At 40.5% G+C, this 21478-nt stretch overlaps 1 protein-coding gene across 1 annotated transcript in view; it reads right to left on the minus strand.

Moving 5' to 3' along the window:
* Nucleotides 1-21478, minus strand: part of LOC310997305 (glutamate receptor 1-like) — a gene marked incomplete at both ends in the record, with an annotated part of 143024 nt that overhangs the window by 25383 nt on the left and 96163 nt on the right. The window contains 10 exons of the mRNA XM_083986981.1: nt 456-615; nt 883-1006; nt 2744-2959; nt 5340-5546; nt 6730-6840; nt 8271-8375; nt 10912-11079; nt 12313-12471; nt 13211-13264; nt 17059-17243. Coding sequence (XP_083843107.1) covers nt 456-615; nt 883-1006; nt 2744-2959; nt 5340-5546; nt 6730-6840; nt 8271-8375; nt 10912-11079; nt 12313-12471; nt 13211-13264; nt 17059-17243 — 1489 coding nt within the window. The remainder of the gene's footprint in view (nt 1-455; nt 616-882; nt 1007-2743; nt 2960-5339; nt 5547-6729; nt 6841-8270; nt 8376-10911; nt 11080-12312; nt 12472-13210; nt 13265-17058; nt 17244-21478) is intronic.

Here is a 21478-nt window from a genome sequence, read left to right on the forward strand (position 1 = left end):
TATGACCCAGAGTGGGCTTAAATTCAATTTTCTTTTCTGTACACCTTTAAGACATGCTGATAGAGGAATACCCATGGTTGTGTGTAATTACGCAGCAGAGCGCAGACAGGGACTAGTCTGCCTGTCTAGCCTCTACCTGCTCTTTTTACTAAACTTAACCAACTCCTTTCTTCATTGCCTAAACCCAACCAGTGCACAATCTTTTGGGGAAAAATACGCTATTAAAGGAACTGTCGGAAAGGCACAATGTTTAAAAAAAAAAAAATACTGTCATTCCGACCATAGGAGGCAAAAAGTGTCGGAATGACGGGACGTTTGATAGAAAATTAAGTGTTGCCATTTAGACAATTAGAGGCCTGGTGGGATGTCGGAATGACGGTTGCCCCCCCTATGATCCGATCTCACACCAGGACAGGTGCGCGCGTGTGTGTGTGTGTGTGTGTGTGTGTTCCTACCTGGGGGAGATGTCACAGCCCTGCTGCATGAAGGCTCCCAGAGAAAACCACAGAGAGTTGAAGATCCCAAAGTCATTGGTGTGTTCTGGACTCTCCTTCTCCTTCTGCTGGTTCTGGTTCTGGTTCTGAGACTGGGACTGGGACTGGGAGTGGGAGTAGCCTGCTGAGAGGAAAACACTGGTTCACTATGAGACACTGGCTGAGGCTCATGATGATTAGATTAGATTAGATTAGAAAAACTTTATTGTGTGTTTATCAGAGAAAATCGTCTTTGGCTCTAAACACATTAAGATGATGAAGATGAAGTTTGATCACCATGTTGATGACAATGATGACGATGGCGATAATGACAACAACAATGATGACCATGATGATGATGATGAAGACGATGGCGATGAGGATGATGATGAAGACGATGGCGAGGTACCTGGGGAGTGTGTGAGCTCGGAGGAGGAAGTGGGAGGAGCTCGTCTGGAGGCGGAGGAGACCAGAGTTTCATCTTCGTCGTCAGAGTCGTCGCCCTGCCACTCGTACGGACTGAAGCGACTCACCTGAGACACAGAGACACGGTCGCTCACTGGACACACCGACACACCGCTCCCACAGGATTCCCATAGGATTCCCATACAGGGTTTATACAGGAATCTTGAAGTTAATTGTAATACCTTTTTAAGACTTTTTCAAGACCTTCTCAATATTTTTTCAATACCTCAACGCCACTTCAAGCTGTAACCATTTACATCAGTGACACTTTTAACTTAAGTTTTAGTTTGTGATAAAGACTTTAGACCACTATGATACAACAGAATTCAAAATAGGCTGGGATAATAAATAAAAGTTTATCAAAAAACAAAACAAAAAAACATTGCTCCACTCAAAAATCAAAAACAACAATCTTCTTTTCTTTTTTTATGCACCAGTTCATCTTTGTTCTTTAATAAAATGAATAAATTCACACACTTTTACAATGTTTTTTAGGACTCAAACTCTTGGACAGCTAATTCAGAAAAAATACCTTGAAAATGTAAGACTTTATAAAGTCGTGAAAAGACTTTTTACTACTTTTTAAGGGTCTTAATTTTCCCAAAATTGATTTAACACCTTTTAATACTTTTCAAGACCCAGCCATAGGATTCCCAATAGTTTCATTATTCATCACATGATTGGGATGAAACCAGGGAAAAAGCTGAGCAGCAGGTCAAGATCAAGGTCAAGGTCGCCCAACTCTAGTTAGACTTGAAACTCTAACACTGATGCTTCAGTATTAATGATCTAATGATGTCATATACAGTACGTATAATAACAATAATATATCAGTCAGAGGAACCAAACGCTACTTTTACTGCAATACTTTAACTACATTTTTCTCTCATAACTGGCTCTTATGACGTGTTGTCCAACCACATCAGAATTCAAATGTGTTTATTGTTCTTAAAAGGTATAATACGTAGGAATTCCCTCCATCTAGCGGTGCGGTTGCATATCTGAACGTATTCTTGATGTTGCATTCAGGTGAAATCGGGCAGACATCAGACAGACAACAGACGCTGCATGTGACAGGATAAACAAGTGACAACATGTTGTCATGGTGATGTGGTATTGTTTTACCGTCTTTCTCTGGTGGAGTAAAATGACATCCGGTTGGTTTGCCGACGGCCGTCTGCCTGACTGCACCTGAATGCAACACCAGTGCCTCCGTCCTTCCTCACACTACACAGTGGTGACAGTTTTAACAGGCCGTTTCCGTGGTTACCTACGGTCACGATGCAACATGGCCGCCTCGGTTCGGTGCGTCGCCCACTTATGTATTTGTAACGACTTGTAACAACTCATTCTAAGGAACCAGAAAGCTTTCATTTGTAGCAGCTGTGATTCACCTTCAGTGAAATACGGATTTATGAAAGACAGGTTTGATTTTTGCTGATAAAAAGCCAAATAAATTACACACTGGGGCTTTAACAGCTTCAAGATGGAGTGAATGTAAAAATAATTTGGCAATAAACACATTAAAACACCACATTAGATGTCATATTTGGGTTTATATTCAACTAAGTGTGATAGTGTGGTATGTGTACTGTACATATACATATATATTTTAAACTGTAACTGACAGAATCTGGCCAGAATAAACAACACGGGAACGGGATTAGGACAGGATCAGATTATTTTTGGGATGGGACTGAATATCCACTCCCTTATCACCCTCTAACACACACACACACACACACACACACACACACACACACACACACACACACACACACACACACACACACCCCCCCCCTCACCAGAAACAGCACCACGCTGACGCCGATGTAGGCGAAGACGATGCACATCCAGATCTCGTAGGCCAGCGGGTCCAGGAAGGAGAAGACTCCGGGTTTGGACTTGGTGGGTTTCTTGATCATGATGGAAATCCCCAGAGACATGAACGGTTTGGTGAAGTCGATCACCTGCTCGCGCACCAGCGTGATGGTGAGCGGCGCCACCGCCACGTCAGCTTTCTGCAACGTTCAAGTACAACACGGCCTTTATTAACCAAGGACGTAACTTTGGTGTAGGAGCCAATATTATGTTAAAGAAAGTTGAGAGTTTTACTGTAGATTACAGCGTGTTTTATATTAGTTTTGGTTGTGTTATACATTATTGCCTTTTATTGCATAGATGTCAAATTTACCACAGCACCTGAAGTAGGCGCTGCACATGCGCATTGTTTTGTTTTGAAGAACTTGTGAAAAGTACAAGACGTGGATTAGCAGAGTGGTAATAGGTACAGGGAAAAAAGGTTTTTTGACCGTCACTTTCAGATGTTACCGTTACGTTAAGATGTTGTGGACCGTTGTGAAAACCAAGAGAAGCTTGGAATAGTGTGTATTAATGGAAATACCTGGATTCTGCAACGAGAAATAAAACAACGAGCCAGCTGTACCATCTTACTGCTAATAAATCGAGTGATTTTGGAATTAAAATCTATGTTTGCCACTACATTTGGGTTAAACATTCAAAGGAGTTAAGACTCTGCCCATATAAGGACTGGTTTTAAAGCAAAAAAAGTTGGTGTGTATGTGTCCTTTGATAAAAGGACGAGGCTAATTTACCTCTTCATTTTAGCATTCACATATTCGTAACAGTAGTAAAAGGAATTTCAGTCATTTACTACCATTATTTACTACCATTATTATTATTATTACCAGTAATTTACTACCATTATTCTTCACACATTTCTATTTTGTTGTTAATCAGTTGTGGTGATTATTAACACGTTTATTCTGACAGGACTAACGCTTATTATTATTAACTAATCATATCACCACTTTTTCTAGAATATTTTTAAACCTTTTTTGATCAATTTTACCACTTTTTAGAATTGCTTTTGAGAAACTTAACCTATTTTTTTCTAGAAAATGTTTAACTTTTTTTTTTTATATAATCTTACCACTTTTTTCTAGAATTTTATTTTATTTTTTAACTTTTTTTGGGAGAATTTTTACCACTTTTTTTCTAGAAATGTTTTTGGAGAAATTGTACCACTTTTTTTGTATTATTATTATTATTATTATTATTTTTTAAATCTTACCAATTTTTTCTAAAAAAACATTTTTTACTTTTTTTTTTTTGAGAATTTTTACCACTTTTTTTTTTTAGAAATGTTTAAACGTTTTATGAGAAATTGTACCACTTTTTTCCAGATATTTCCACAAATCCACGCCATTGGCCCTAATTTGAACGCATACATTGACTAAAAAAGTAACGTTCTTCAGTCTCAGAACAAATATTTGTGTATAATTCTGGTGTTTGCCTCAAAATGTGGTCCAATGGGGGTCCGTGGTCTAATTTGTGTCATTTTAACTCTTTCGCGACCACACTAATTCCTCAGCACATCCGCTCAGGACCACATGTTTTTGGCTATTTGTTTACCTTTTATCTCACGTCGAACCGAACTCTGTACATCACCTAGAAACAAACGGTCTTCACGTGGTTGAAGAGTGACTTTACAACGTGCTCCACGAAAAAACGGCGAGTTTTTGCGCCGTTTCGTTCGTGAGGACGAAGTAGAAGAAGAGAGCTGGGTTTCTCCAAAAACGGAGCTCCCGCTCTAGTTTCAGAGAAAAACTCACTTTTGTGTCAAGTGGCAATCTGCTCATTTTACCGGTTCTCTGCAGTGTGGCGTCTCCCAAATCATTTCTACGGCTAAATAAATATATTTGTAGGCAAATCTGGGGGGTGTGGCAGCGTGGAGAGCAGCGGTGCAGCGGTGTGGGTCTCTGGCCGCAGCGCAGCAGCTCCGGGACACTGCTGTGTGACTGGCCGGCGATGAGTGCTCTGGGGCGGGGGGCGGCCGGTCACAGCACCCGCTGCAGAGCGCCCGCTCTGCTGCACAGCGCCGTGAAAACAGCCGTGATAACGGGCTTTCAGATCCGAGTCTCCAAACCAGAAACGTTTGTAACAGCACCGGTAAAAGTCGCCACATTTGTCGTCGGTCGCTTTTGTCAAAAGAGGGTTTGGAAAGTCGCCAGATTCAGCGAGAAAGTGGCAACACTGTAGCCGACAGCCGCACAGCGCTGCACGCTGTCCCCAGAGCAGCATTCAAGGAGAACGATTACTCAAACAAAACCAAGATCACACAGTTTATAAAAAACATTATGTTTTGATTTTAGTTTAAAACAGTTTTACATATCAGAGGACTACCATATTCACACACATGGTACCTCAGAGTGTCTATTATCGTAATCTGTAAAAAAACGGTTTTGACGAGTTTACTCGTCAATGGTCGTGAACGTTCGGCAGGCTGTGACGAGTTTACTCGTCAATGGTCGCGAAAGAGTTAAGGGTTCTTTGAGTTTAAAACCAGCACTTTACAGAGCCCCCGCCCCCCCCACTCACCCCGTACACCAGCTCGCCCACCATCCCGTTCCACATCTTGGTGTCGCTGTCTCTGGACCCGTACTTGCCGTCGGCCACCAGCTCCAGGCGGTAGGTGAAGCCGACGTGTTTGGCGATCTCCGCGGCGAGTTCGGCGCAGTAACCCTCGTACCTGTCGTTCCCCACAAGCTGCTCGTGGTTCTTCTTCAGCATCATGTAGGGAGCTTCCTGTTTGTACGACACATGGAGGTGGAAAGTCACATCTCATCCTCCTGTTCTACATCACAACAACCTCTACTGGTGTTTATCACGTCCCTCTGTTCCTGTATCACCTGGTCGAACTCTTTCAGCCTCTGCTGCACTAAGTATGTTACTGCTCTGACCCCCAACTTCCACCAACTCCATTTCCATCTCCGTCCCGACTCCGTTTGACGCGTCATAAAGAGAGATTAAAAATATGCTCTTCTTGTGCCAGCAGGTGAAACTAATGTTGACAAAGTTATGATTTATGATCGGAAGTTTGTCCGTCATGTTTTATTTTGAAATTTACCGGATGCTCTGTATTTTTGACTTTCTACGTGAGGGCGACCCAAGGGGGCAGTTGTCGGTCTGAGAAGTGAAGCTCACTTCCGCGTTCAAAAAACTGCAATCCCCTGGGCTTCCTCTGGGGGCTGGTGTCAGAAAGCAGCATTCTCCATAGACCCCCATGTTAAAATCACCGACTTTACATCCTCAATAAACATGATCAAAGCCTGGTGTCAGAACGTTTTTTGGTCTCAACCGACACACACTCTGAGGGGGGTGACTTTTTTTTTTAACTCTACCGTTTTACTGTTATTAGGTCAAAATTCTGGTTCTCGGCCGGCCAATCCAACATGGCGCTGTTCAGGCCGCCATATTTGAGTCACAAAAACGACTCCCCAAAACCAATGGGGGACATCATGGGTGCTATGTCCATTCTTCTTACAGTCTATGGGGCGACCTAATCGACGTGGATTGATGCACGATCTGGCTAAACTAGACCTGCTGCGTATTCCTGCCAGACCACCGGAGCTGTGATGGACCGGAGACGCATCGGAGACGCAGCGCCGCAGTGGAAAAGCTCTGACTGACGTGAATGGAAGCAAATTGCTCCGGTGTTCGCAACGGAGTCGGAACGGAGCAAAAGACGGAGTCGGTAGAGATCGGGGGTAGCTAATTGTTTTATCTGTTTTCAGTCACAACTATGATCTAAAAACTTCTCACCAGATTGGAATGAGTTATGTCAAGGTCTAAAGACAGTGAGACATCATGTCCACAAGAATGAAACAATAAATCTCTGACTGCAGAGAGAAATTAAAACAGTTCAAAGCCGATCCTCCTCATCGGATTGTAAGAAACCAGGAAGGAGATGTGAGCAGCAGTGTCTCACCAGGATGGTGGTTACCACGTAGGTCCTGTTCTGCAGCCCGTAGAACTCCTCCACCACCGGCCGGTACACGTTGGTGTTCACGTAGCCTCTCCTCTCGTTCCAGTAGCCGATCTGAACAGAGCAGCAGCAGATTAACACCACGCAGTCGCCGTCCAATCATCTGTCTTCATTATAATAATATTAACAGAGTGATAGACACTTTACAGTTGTTTTACACACAGTTTATCTATTATTAAATTAATCGTCAACTATTTTGATAATCTAATAATCGGTTTGAGTAGTTTTTTTTAAAGAAAAAAAAAGTCAAAATTCTCTGATTTCAGCTTCTTAAATGTGAATATTTCTGGTTTCTTTGTTCCTTTATGACAATAAACTGAGTCTCTCTTTGGTTTGTGGACAAAACAAGACATTTGAGGACGTCATCTACTGTATCTTGTGGTTTGAGAAACACTGATTGATGTTTTTCAACACTTTTTAAAACATTTTTTTTGACCAAACAACTAATCGATTAATCGTTTATATAATCGACAGATTAATCGATAATGAAAATAATTGTTAGTTGCAGCCCTACAAAAGACTTAATAGATAAATAAAATGTCTGTTCATGTAACAAATATGTTGTTTCTGTCCAATCATCTGTCTTCATTATAATAATATTAACAGAGTGATAGACACTTTACAGTTATTTTACACACAGTTTGTTGCGTTTTTGTACAAAAGACTAGAGCTGCAACAATTAATTAATCTAACAATAATCTATTATTAAATGAATCGTCAACTATTTTGATAATCTAATAATCAGTTTGAGTAGTTTTTAAAAAAAAAACAGTCCAAATTCTCTGATTTCAGCTTCTTAAATGTGAATATTTCTGGTTTCTTTGTTCCTTTATGACAAAAAACTGAGTCTCTCTTTGGTTTGTGGACAAAACAAGACATTTGAGGACGTCGAAACACTGATAGACGTTTTTCAACTAATCGATTAATCGTTTATATAATCGACAGATTGATCGATAATGAAAATAATCGTTAGTTGCAGCCCTACAAAAGGCTTAACAGATAAATAAAATGCCTTGAAAACGCTCCTGTTCATATCATAAATCCATTGTTTCTGTAATGCTTCATACAATATAAAGGTGGATGTTCATATTAAAGCTCTGTAACAGTATAAAGTCCATGTGCACTTGGTTCAGATTTGATGAGTGGGTCGGTTTGGTTTCTGTCAAAATGACCCGTCGCCGTCGGAGACCTGAATGACACTGACTGTAATCTTCAAAGTGAGGAGCTTATTACAGTCTGATGGAGTTGAGCAGAAAGCCGAGAGTCTGCAGGTTTTCAGCCGCCGAGCGCTGCAGCAGCTGATCTGACTGATTATCACACCTCCAATCAGAGAGCAGGAAGCTAATTAGTGAAAAGGAGCTGAGGTGGAGAAAAGGAGAGAAGCTGCTGCAGCGTCCGACGCCACCAAACCAAACCAAACCAACGCCGGTGATGTCACAGTGAAACCACAGTGAAGCCGTTTAGACAGAGAGAGGCAGCAGCACCTTCCTGGGGCCGGTGGGACTCAGCTCCATCACCGTCACAGTGTAGTTGGTCCGATGTCCTCGCTCGTCGAACTGGACGTGACCCGACAGCCCCTCCAGACGCACCTGCACACACACACACACACACACACACACACACACACACACACACACACACACACACACACACACACACACACACACACACACACACACACACACACACACACACACACACACACACACACACATACACAACACACTTTTGAACCTGTGCAGCATGTATTAGCATCATCTCGTTGGTTTTCCATAAGTATTTTTCCTCAAAAACTTTGTGACGTCAAAAACATTGAAAAGTTTTCAGTAAAGAGTCATTATTGACTTGAGGTTTGTGTTTGTTGAATCCAAACAGTGCTATCGTATAATAACAGACATGTGACAGGTTTCTCCACACGTGAATAAACCTGAAACCTCGTCAGTACGGACAGAGATGTTTCCATCCGAACGGTGCGTTCACACACCGGACACAAAGCTACGTTTTTTGACCACGGGAGTATTTGTGTTTACTCGTGTTACTCGCACGAATGCGCGAGTACAACCGGCTTGTGCCGTCATGTCTGAGTAAATAACAGAGGTGTCGACTCCGGCACAAATTCCCGTGTATTTTCCTGCAAGTTTTTGAATTGACTTTGTATGTAATCTTGTCAGTGAGAAATTTGCTTTGCGTCCGATGAAAAGATGCTAACTAAGTTTAATGTTCTGAAAAGATGAATAGATGAGAACCAGAGTGACTGTTCTGTACAGATGCTGACTGCACGAACTTCCACTGATGTGTCTCTTAGTCTGCATGAGGCAAGAACGGGTTTGCTGATTTAACTATATTTTGTACCCAGGGTATATACACAAATCTTTGAGTCAATTTACTACCATTTAATACCTTTTTTCACTACCTTCAGATTTTTTTTAATACCACCACGACATCGAGTTGCACCAAGTATCAATCAGAAAGGTTTTATGACATGTACATAGATTTTATCATCCAACACTTACTTACATCATTACCATTACCCAGGAGACTCGGTTGCACAACAGGGCATCATCCATAAGTCATCAGGAACATTTGATCAAAAATAAAATATCTTATCATGCCTTTCTCAATCACCAGCCTCTCTCCCCTGATCCCACCCTCACCTGCCCCCCCCCCCCCCCCCCCCCCCCCCCCCCCACTCACTCACCTCACTCCACCTCCCTCCCTCCCTCCCTCCCTCACCCAGTTTGCCTCGCTCCGTCTTCCTTCCTCACCTCCCTCCCTCACCCAACTCACCTCACTAACTCTTTAAATAAATACCTGGTTCTGTCTCTACCGTCACAGAACACAGTGGTAGGCCATATATATGTTTTTTTTTTTTTTACATCAGTGTGAAAAGTTTCAACAATGTCCGCACATCTGCACCGTCGGTCTGTGTCTCACGTGCGTTCCATCTGACCTCAGCTCTCAGTAGAAGCTGCAGCTGCTGCAGGTGTCTGTATCTGTAGCGCTTCGGGGCTTCCTGCCCTTTCAAACGGAGCAGACCCGGACCCGGTCCGACTAAACACCGGGCTGGCGGTAGAAGGTTCATGGAGCTGTGAGCCGCGAATGCATGAAAAAAGAGCACATCGGATGTGCGGCGCGTGACGTGCATCTACATTGACACACACATAGGCTACATCAAGGCGCCTGTCATCTCAATTTAAGTCTTCTGCAAACTTGCATTTTCCCATATTCGAAACGTTTTGCCACACGCTAAAATCCGAAGAGATTCACTAGCACTTCTATCCGCCTGACAACTATGCGCGCGAAGACGATTTTAGATTTCTAGCGGCCAATGAATACAATGAATTGATATGACGTCAATATCATTCCTTTTTTTTTTGAAGTAGCGGCGCAAGCAAGTAATGCTTTATTTATTTTATTACGCCTATTTCATCAAAATAAAACCAGTCATTGTCCAAAAGAAAAAAAATAATACCTATTCTTTAAAATTAATACCTTTGGACCAAATTTATCACTTTTTAAGGCCATTAAATTTTGCTTTTTTGATTTATCACTTTTTAATACTTTTTAAAACCCCGCGGACACCCTGGTACCTTTTGGATCTAAAGTTTATTGGTCTAATAGTCATTGATGAGTGAGTTTAATTGATATGGCTATTTGTTCATCTTTAAGTTAAATCCTGGTGGTGCTGTAGCTTTAAGAGGCACCAGCCTTGCACGCTGGCAAGTGAGGTCATTGACCTGAGTAGAAAACGCCAGGCTAGCAGTGGAGACACACGGTTTTCTTAACGTGTCCCATCCTGTATTGTTTTGAGTGACACTTTTTTCTAACATTACCTGGACTTCAAGTGAATTTTTAAGGTGTTTGGACACGTGTAAGCCAGGAATACCTTATACCTAACATTTGCCACTACATAGTCTCTTGTTCTGGTGTCCACAGACTCTTCACCTGAGTCTGAGTCTCTTTGATATTTGATATTTACCCCTGCGACCATCTTGATGATCTCTGCTCTTACACCTGGAGCAGGTAGCCAGTGGGCGGGGCTTAAGGCCTGATCCAGAGTTACCAACCAGGACGTCAATAAGAGATGTCGTAGAGTTTAAAACGTCTGTGTGTGAGTGTGTGTACCTGCTGCAGGGCTCTCTGGATGTCGATGCCCTGCCCCCAGGGAGCGGGGGGGTTGGCCAGACACTCCCCTGCGTTGCCACGGCGAGAGATGTCGATCCGCTGCCGCCGCAGGTTCTGAAAGGCCGTTGCCATGACGGTGACGCCGTCGTAGGTCAGAGCTCCTGTGTACTGAGGCGGAGCAACGTCATGTTAAAACCTTTATCTAAATCAGTGATTAGATCAGTGGTGATTGGACGAAATCTCGAAGCAAACACCAGAAATACACAAATACTTGTTCTGGGACTGAAGAACGTTACTTTTTTACTCAATGTATACGTTCAAATTAGGGCCTATGGCGTGAATTTGTGGAAATATTGTAGAGAAATTTCTGGAAAAAAGTGGTACAATTTCTCAGAAATTGTTTAAACATTTCTGGGGAAAAGTGGCAAAAATCCCCCCCCCCAGCCCAAAAAAAGTAAAAAATCTAAAAAAAAAGGTGGTGAGATTTAAAAAAAAATAAAAAATAAAACATTTTCTAGAAAAAAGTGGTAAAATTTATTTTAAAAAAGTTGATTTTTTTTTTTAGATAAAGTGGTAAAATTTCTAGAAAAATTTTAAAAATAAAATAAAAGTAAAAAATTAAATTAAATAAAAATCATAAAAAAAAAGGTTACATATTTTCTATAAAAAAGTGGTACATTTCTCAAAAACAATTTTTTTAAAAAGTGGTAAAATTTCTCAAATTTGATTTTTTTTTCAAAAAAAGTAGAATTTTTTTTTTAGATAAAGTGGCAAAATTTCTAGAAAAAATTAAAAAAAATTAAAAAAATAAAACAAAAAAAGTAAAACATTTTAAAATGTTCTAGAAAAAAGTGGTAAAATTTCAAAAAAAAAGAAAAAGAAAAAAAAAAGTGATAAAAACCCCCCTCTGAAAAAAGTGGTTTCAATAAAAAGTTGTGGACCCCCTTGAACCCTCTCGAGGACCCTGGGGGTCCTTGGACTTTGAGAACCTTTGATCTAAATTCTCCTAATGATCCTGTCAGTTGTTTCAGTCAAAATTGACTCGTCCAGTTTATTAATTACACCTGTAAACGCAGCTGCTCAGGTCTGAACTCTACAAAGAAAACAATGTTGAACGTGTTGAACTGCACATCTGTGACACATCTGTGAAACTGCCAAACATTAAAAACGACTTCATTTCACAACCGTCAGTCAGCGCAGCGTCAGAAACATGAATATTTGATCTTCTCTGGACGGAGCCGCTCGAAAACATTTAGTTTCAGCTCCAGACCATCAATAATTCACCTCACTACAAAGGCAGCTCAGGTACGAGTGAATGTGTGTGTGTGTGTGTGTGTGTGTGTGTGTGTGTGTGTGTGTGTGTGTGTGTGTGTGTGTGTGTGTGTGTGTGTGTGTGTGTACCTTGAGCCTCCTGCGGGCCAGCTTCAGGTCTTTGCTGTCAAAGTCCAGCCAGTCCTGGTTGATCTTCATCACAGCCGGATCGGACCGGTTCACCAGCTGCAGGCCCGTCACGTTCGGCCCCAGCTTCTGAAACTCTGTGACGTTCAGGTCCATGAAGCCCTGACACACACACACACACACACACACACACACACACACACACACACACACACACACACACACACACACACACACACACACACACACACACACACACACACACACACACACACACACACACACACACACACACACACACACACACACACACACAGTCAGTTCCACGGGGCCGAGCTCCTGCTGTATGGAGCTATTTCCCTGACATTAAAAGTTGGCATTGAAAATAAAATTTGGCATTGTAATAAAAGTTGTATTGACACTGAAACAAGTATCGGCATTAAAAAATGTTGGAACACAGACATAGAAAATACAATATTTAATTTGGATTTTTTTTAAATATATGATCATGTAGTTTTCAATGTCAGTCTTCAGATTCCTTCTTCATGCGTCCCTAGCCCCTCCCCTCAGACCCTCCCCTCCACGCCAAAACCCTGACAGTAACTTGGCATTGAAAAAAGGAACATTGAAACAGAAAAAAAAAATTTGAAACTGAAAACCAGTGAGACTGGGGGAAAATGCAGTGTAAAAAAACACACTGAAAAAGATGGACATGAAGACTGACATTGAAAACTACATGATAATATATATTTTTTAAAATCCAAATAAAATATTGTATTTTCAATGCCAAAAATTGTTATTACAATGCCAAATTCTGTTTTCAATGCCAACTTTTAACGTCAGGGAAATGGCTCCATACTGCTGAACACAGATGTTGGTGTGGTGAAGAGCGCTCACTCACCAGATTGGCCAGGATGTAGTGGTAGTTCTTCAAGTTCCTCCTCTGAGCCGCGATCTGAGCCAGAGTCAAACACACTAATTACTTTTTTCTGATGTTTCTAATGATGATAAAAAGCATCTATTACAGATTCATCACACTCTACTACATGTGTGTGTGTGTGTGTGTGTGTGTGTGTGTGTGTGTGTGTGTGTCCTCTCAAACAGCTGCTAATTGGAAGACTCAGTTCCTCTTTGAAGGAATTAATTGCTCATCTCCAGCATCAGAAAGAGATGGAAGGAAAAGACCAGAGAGGAGGAGGAGGAGGAGGAGGAGAGAAGAGGAAGAGCAGCTGTAGAGGGTGAGAAGAAGGAGGAGGAAGCAGCTGTTAGCTTCCTTCCTCCTCTGAGGTCCAGCTCATCTTCCTCCACTTGCTTCAAGTCAAACGGCGGCTCGTGATTATTTTCCATTTACCACAAATTCTTATGAATGAATTCATGAATTTTCTATCCGTTTATTAAACGAGTAAAGAAAGAGAGAAGAGCTCGTCACAGCTTCTCACACAGGACGGCGTTAAGCAGCCAACAGCGATGGAAAAGAAAATCGTTTTATATGTCTTTTATTATTATACACATGACAAATACAGAAGTTTTTGGAATATTATAGTTTTTTTTATTTTACCCATTTATTGAGAATATAAAAGATTTGAGAAGTGAGATGAACAGACTGAAAACTTTATCATGTTTATTAGATTAAACCGATGTTGATGTTTTTCTTTCAGGACATAATTTGCGGTTGCAAAGAGTTAATAAATCCCAATGTATCATAATGTTTTACTGGGATACCAGAAACATTTTAAATTGAGATAATATCGTATAATTACTTAAATACTGTGATAATATTGAAATAGATGATTCAGACTTCTCGCTGATTAATGTTCAACTCTATTTGTTCACAATTAAACTGATCAACAATTATTTTTCTGATGACTAATGGCAAGAAGATGCCACGCAACGAATATTCACCTCTTAATCTAGAGACACACTACACGATTTTTCCCACGATTCATAGTCGGGTCTAGTCTGCACCAGTCGGCGAGTTGGTGCAGAAATCAGTTGTGGTGTGTGACGGAACAGACTCAAATCGCCAGGTGTCAATTCAAATATGTTTGATTTTTTTTGAGCCGATTCTGGACTCTCGGGTCGTGTGTACTGGTCACCGACCCCACCGCAAACACGTCGCCCACAGCCAATGACAAAGAGGAGGCGGGACAAATGAAACAGCGTCTGAACTCAACGTTGTGTCGTGTTGGCAGGAGGCACTGACACTACACTCTGAAACTGTCGCCCCTACGAGAGTTTTTTGCGAGAGTTTGGTGCGTTCAGGTGTCTTCAGTTGGTTTGACGAATCGTGTCATCTGTGATCTCTCATCTGGCGACGTCGTTAAAAGGAATACTACAACAAGGATAAAAACAGAGATCACACTATTTTGTTCTGAACAACTTTTTCATGTCTCAGCTTCAGGACACTTGTGTCAGTACAGATGAGCAGTATGGAGGTATCTGGATGTTTCATAGTGTGTGTTTTGGAGCATTCAAAAGTGAACTCTATCCGCCGCCATTATATGAAAAGAGATTAGTTCTGACTAGAAATGAGACATTTTTTACCAGAAATAAGACAAATATTCTTGGAAAGGTTATGAGTTTTTGCAGTGTAAAGTGTTTTGATGACTCTGAAAGTTCTCCAAACCCTTCCTTGGCATGACGGTGAGGAGATGATTGTTGAACTATCGATTTTGGGTGAAGTATCCCTTTAAGTGTGTGATCCCCAGTCGTCATAAAAACCTGCTGAAGCCAGTTGGTCAGTTGGTGAACTCATAGTCTTTTCTACATCGGCATCAAATGTCAAAATGGCGTCTTGTCCCCAGCTTCACACAACCAACAGGTAAAAACACTTCACCGACACATTTCCATTTAGACGTTTTACTGTGTTCGACTTTTCTTGGACCTGAACCACCTGAATGATCTGATGGCTCATCATCATCATCATCATCATCATCATCATCATCATCATCATCATCATCATCATCATCGTCCCTCGGAGCTGCAGCTTCAGACCAGCACCTGCTGATCTGAAGCTGCAGCTGAGACTTGTTCCTCTCCGTCCGCCAGCTGGCTGTCAGCGGAGAGACCCGTTACCCCTAACGACAGCGGTGGCGGCTTCTTCTCCAGAAGAACTCCAGTCCAGACCATAATGATCCAACAACAACAGCTCCTTTTCACTGCAGAGACATCTGGACCACTTGGGTCCTGACTCGCTCTTCCTCTCTGACCTTCCTCCTCCTCCTCATCATCATCATCATCATCATCATCATCAACCAGCTGAAATCTGAGCTCATTGAAATGTGAAACTGTTGCAGCAAAAACACACACACACACAGTCTCAGGTTTGTGTGTGTTGAGTCTATTTCCAGAACTGTCTCCTCGTTTACAGCAAATTACTGTATTTTGTGTGTGTGTGTGTGTGTGTGTGTGTGTGTGTGTGTGTGGAGGACACAAGTTCATCCCCAACATCACAGCCAGTTGATAAGTAGTCGTCTCTTGTGTCGTGTCCAACCTCTGACAGCTACAGAGCTGAGACAAACTTTTACTTTTATCGTTATCCCTTATTTGATTTGATTGATGCTTCCATCTGGCCACTGATTCAGGGTCCGAAGGCCAAGCAAGAATATTGATACTGTAAGAAATCCTTTGTTCCATGTGTTATACAAGTGTATAACACATGACTGCACCTGATTTCTATTTGTTTTATGTGTTTGTTGTTTTTTTTTTTAACCTATTGCTGCTATTTGTTGTTATTTCTTGTCCACTTGTATGGATTGTCTGTGTGTACTGTGATTTAATTGGGGAAGACAAATACAAATTTCCACTTAGGTGGACAATAAAGTTTTAAACTAAACTAAACTAAACTAAACTAAACTATTGTGTCAACTCTTCTATGTTATCGAAAGTTATAAAAAGTCTGATCGTCTCATGATTTAATTTTAATCTTAGATTTGCTCTAATCAGAGTTTAGTAAGATTAGGGTTAAAGTAAAACAAGCTCTGTTGTACGATTTCAAATTAAAATTGGTTCAGTAAAGTCAAGTTAATTTTTCTTAAACTGACTTTAATCAATAGGGATACGTTTGCAGTTTACAGTTTCCTTTGTGAATCTTCATCATGAAACTCAGTGGGTTCAGAGTTTTCTCTTAGAAACTTGTTTTTCAGTTGGTTCATCTCAAAAACGCAGTTGTAAGAATTACATTTAAAGTTTAACGTTCGATCACAGTTTAAAGTTTTGGTGCAACAGAATTAAATCTTGGTATAAAGTCAAATCTAAACTTTACAGAGAGGTTGAAATCTAATCGTTCTTCATTTTGATCTCGGTTGGTGCAGTAGAGTTTCAGATTAAACCAGGATTTAATCAGGTTTAACCTTATTAGAGTTCAACCTTATTGGTTCAACATGGGTCCAAGTTTCCCCTCCAGCTGAGTCCTGATTGGTCAGTTCACGTCGTGTTCACAGGCTGAACAGCTCCTGGTTGCAATATTTAATGTCAAGTTATCGCTGCATCTAATTAATAACATGAGCTCTGATTAATCTCTCTGTCATCCTGAATATTAAACCTCATGTTATCCATCAGAGCTGGACTCTCGTTCACTTTCTCTCTTATTTTCCTTCATTTCTTTTTGTCTTTTAATTTAGTTTTTATCTGTAACTTGTGAGTTTCCTGTTGGTTCATCATGTGTGTAACTGAATCTGTTTCATAGAAAGGTCACGTATTATAAAATGGGGGGGTTTGGGGGGTTTGGGGGGTCAGAGGTGGTTTTACCAGGTTGATGATGGAGTTGAGTCGGTCCAGCTCACAGTCGATGAGGATCTGGAAGTCCTTCTTGAAGTCGAGGTCGGCCAGCAGCTTGACGAAGGCCGCCTCGGTCAGCGTGTCCAGGTTGACAGAGGTGACCTGCCAGCCGCGCTCCGCCGCCGTGTCCAAGATCCGCTGCAGCACCGACAGACCTGAGGGGGAGGGGGGGGGGGCACGTCAGTCAGTAAGTAAGTAAAACTTTATTTATATAGCACCCTGTGAGTGCTTCACATTAAAAAAGACATTCAATCACAGAAACAGTATAAAACACAATTGGAACTTAAACAATATAGATAATATGTACAATGCAGGGTGGTAAATCGGCAGTGGCTCAACACTTAAAGGCTTGTATACACCTGTATAGGTGTGTTTTTAATTGACCCTTGAAGCTAGCCACAGACTGGACATCTGTGGGTTTACCGGTCAGTCACTGGACAATTTCACTTTAATTTTCTGAATTTGTTCCAGCCAAGGTAATTTCATAACTTTTCCCAATAAACAAACCAAAATAAAAAAGCACTTTCTTATTCGCTGGTTGGGAAGCAGCAGGGAGAGGATACATCTTGTATTGCCTATTGATTGCCGGCCTTATATCAATACATAATTATTATTCTGTATAATCTGTCAGTCACTGAGCAACAGTTTTACAATAAAGTAACAAAACACCTTCAGGTTGCACATTATTTATTATACATATTGCACAAATATACAATACACCTTCTTCTACCATTTACAACTGTTACCTCCATCTGTGTTTAGCTTTTCGCCTTGTATCTTTTTTTGTATTATTATAATTTTTTTTACTATTGTTGTATTATTGTTGCTCTTTATTGTCTAATTTTATACTTAGTTTTTATGCCTTTTTATGCAGGCATTTGTGATGTGGACACAAAGTAAGAATTTCATTGTCAGCAAAACTTTTTGTCCACTGTGCAAATGACAATTAACACTTTGAATCTTGAATCTCAAAACATATTTCACATATTTAATTATTGTGTTTTAATACACAATGTGTTTTTATGTATTTTACTTCAGTGTCTCGTGATCTGTGTTGTTTTCTCTCCATTGTCACGTACTGTATTTTCCCTTTGCTGCTGCTTGTGACATTTTAAATTTCCTCTTGGGGATTAATAAAGTATTCTATCTATCATAACTAACAAAGTTTCAATCTGACATTTTTGCATTGGTAAAAGAGTTTATGAGTCATTAATTACTTTTGTCATAAGTTCTAACTCTTATTGCTTTTAGCATTTTCTTGAATTGGAATACGTTTGTACAGGTCTTGAGATCATTACATTGAGAATTCAACAGTTTGACTCCAACTACAGAGATAAAAACATTGCACATGTGTTTTAAAGATTGTGCAATATACAAGATACATCGATTGTGTTCACTTTTAGCAGCGGTTATGTTTACCATGCTCACCATCTTAATGTAAACACGGCAACATCTGGAAATGCGAGCTGAGCAACACAGAGTGCAGCTGAGGCTGGAGGCCATGAACCAAAAACACCGGATATATTAATTCATAATTCATTAGGATCAAGTTTTTACATTTTTGGGAACATGAAGTTCACAGCAGTAAAACCATGTCAACCTGGAGTCAGGGGATCACTAAGGAAGTAGGTTCATCATCTGGGAAGCATAAAAAAGTAAAAAAGTAATCCTGAGTACGTCCTAAATTTCAGTGGGGGGGAATCTGGTAAATAAATAACGGTAATAATAAATAAATTTAAATGTTTTTCATACGCATCTGTAACACGCTGCCTCACTAAAGGATAAAAGGTTAAAAGAACAAACGTTACAAGAGCAGAAGCTGCAGGGGAAACGATAAACAGCTAAATAACTCAAGCACAAAACATGAGGAAGGTTTCAGCTGTGACTCAAAACCCCCAGAGAGTTTCCTCCTGCCCCGACTCCCGAGGGGGGGAGAGGGGGGCAGCACACCGTCCTCCTGTGGCTTCAGTGGATGGTCCAACAGGGTTAACTAAACTAACTAAACTAACACTGCGATATGTTTTTCCTGCAATATGTATTGCGATATTTGGAAATAGCCGATAACCGATTGTAAAGATGAAACTCTGAGAACTAAAAACTTTCAGATTAAAAAAAAATGGGGTATCCAATCATGTGATTTGTGTAGTTTTTGTGGAGAGGAAGACGAGTCAGACCTTCATTTATTTTGGTATTGCAAGGAAGTTGCACTGTTTTGGAATCAAGTAGGAAAATGGATTTCGGTTCACAGTTAACATTTTTATTGTTGCCCTCTAACTATAATTTTTGGTGATTTAAGAGACAATGCAGAAGGAAAAGACCTGAATAATATTATTAGTATAGTGGGAAAAGCCTTTATATTCTGAGCTACAAAAAGACAACAATTAAATCTAGAAAGCTTCAAAATGTTCCTAAAATTTCAGTGGTCACTTGAAAAAGACATTAACAGAAATAAAGAACAGAGTGTAATTTTCAAACGTGGGAGGGACATTTTGAGCCAGGGTGAAGGTTGGTCTTTAACCAGAAATGGTGATAATTGTAATGGAGGGCCGTTTTACTTCTTTTCTATCATTATTTTTTTCCTTTTTCTTCACCTTTATTGTGTTTCTGTTGTTTGTTGTTGTCGTTGTTAATGTTGTTATTGCTACTGTGTTTGTGGTTGATGTTGCTGCTTTTTCTTTCTTATTTTTTGTCCTCCTTTATGGTTTGGTTTTTACTGTTGATCGTGTTTATTTGTTTGCAATTGTGGATTTGTAGCAATGATTTTGATTTTGTGAACATAAAAAAAATAAAAACTTTCAGATTCGAGTTGAAATTTTGGGTTAATTTAGGTTGAAAATATATACAAATGACTCGGGTTGGGTCGGGCCTTCCTTATTTGGGGAGGCAGGTTCAGGCTGGGAAATTACGCTGGTGAATAGGACTGCATCAGGTCCTGGTTTTAAAACCGGCGGATCGTGTCCGGTTAGGCTTCTAATTTTCAAAGTTGAGTTTCAAAAGTTAACATTTTATAACAATAAACGCACGTCCTGCGAAGTGAGTATTGCACATGTGCACATCACAATGGCGATGCTCAAACGACACATCGTGCAGCCCTGTGGTCCGACATCTCACCAGCAGCTTCATTCTGAATAACAGCACTTTGACATAAACAAAACTTCTGAGACATCTGTCCATGAATACCATACCAACTTTATTTATAAAGCACTTTAAAAACCCAGTGGATCAAAGTGCTGCACAAAAACACACAAGACGTAGAATACATAAAATGCAATAAAATACCGATTATGAAACCATTAAAACAAGTTAAAACATAGAAAATAAGTAAAATTAGTCAATAAGAGTCATGGACAGTCACTGGAGCAGAGGAGTTAAAATCCCAGAGTTTATCCATGAACCATCTGTGTGTGTTTAGTGTTTTGCTGAGGTGACTCTGACCTTTGACCTTTGCTCACCATTGTTTTTTTTTTAATGCTGTTTCAGCTTAATATCATCAGGTTTTGTTTTCTGTCCCCCCGGTGGCCAAACAATTATTACTGAATGTATCTTTAAATGTCTTTTAGTGCTGTGAGTCAACGCACAGAGTAATCAACACATCAGCATTTTCCAGTATGAACATTCACACACACACACACACACACACGCACACGATGTTCAAAAGAGTCAAGTCAGCAAAACTCAGCTACACTTCAAAGACCAGAGAGAATAAGAGACTTCAAAGATTCTCTCTCTCACACACTCACACACACCTCTAGCAGGGTTATTGGCTCTCACACTCACCCACAGATAAACACTGTTCATTGCTGTTAATATGACAGGTGACATTAGTGATCAAGACGGTGGTTAAAGCTCCTTCAGTATAAAGGTAGATGTTTGTATTAAAGCTCCATACAGTATAAAGGTAGATGTTTGTGTTAAAGCTCCATACAGTATAAAGGTAGATGTTTGTGTTAAAGCTCCATACAGTATAAAGGTAGATGTTTGTATTAAAGCTCCATACAGTATAAAGGTAGATGTCCATGTGTAGTGTGATTATAAAGCAGCTCTAGGTTCTATATTAATACTGTGAAAGTATCAAAGCCTCAGTCCACGGAGAAATGCACACAGCCTGTATTCAGAAACTGAGCCTTAAAACCAGCCGTCAGGACTTCCTGTTACTTTGTGATGTCACAACTAAGCCCCGCCCCCTCACCACCTGGACCCAACATCCATCCAACAACAACTTGCAGGATTTAGCTTCTCTGAGTGTTTTATTCTGAAATCTGCTCTATTATTTTTTATTGGATTACTTTAGAAAACAGTCAGCCAATCAGAAGAGAGTCTCAGAGCCTCCCCCTCTCTTCTGATTGGCTGAACCCGACCTGTTGTTACTAGAGCTTCAGAGAGAAGCTGA

This window comes from Trachurus trachurus (assembly GCF_905171665.1).
Source record: "Trachurus trachurus genome assembly, chromosome: 14".
In the NCBI taxonomy this organism is placed as follows: domain Eukaryota; kingdom Metazoa; phylum Chordata; class Actinopteri; order Carangiformes; family Carangidae; genus Trachurus; species Trachurus trachurus.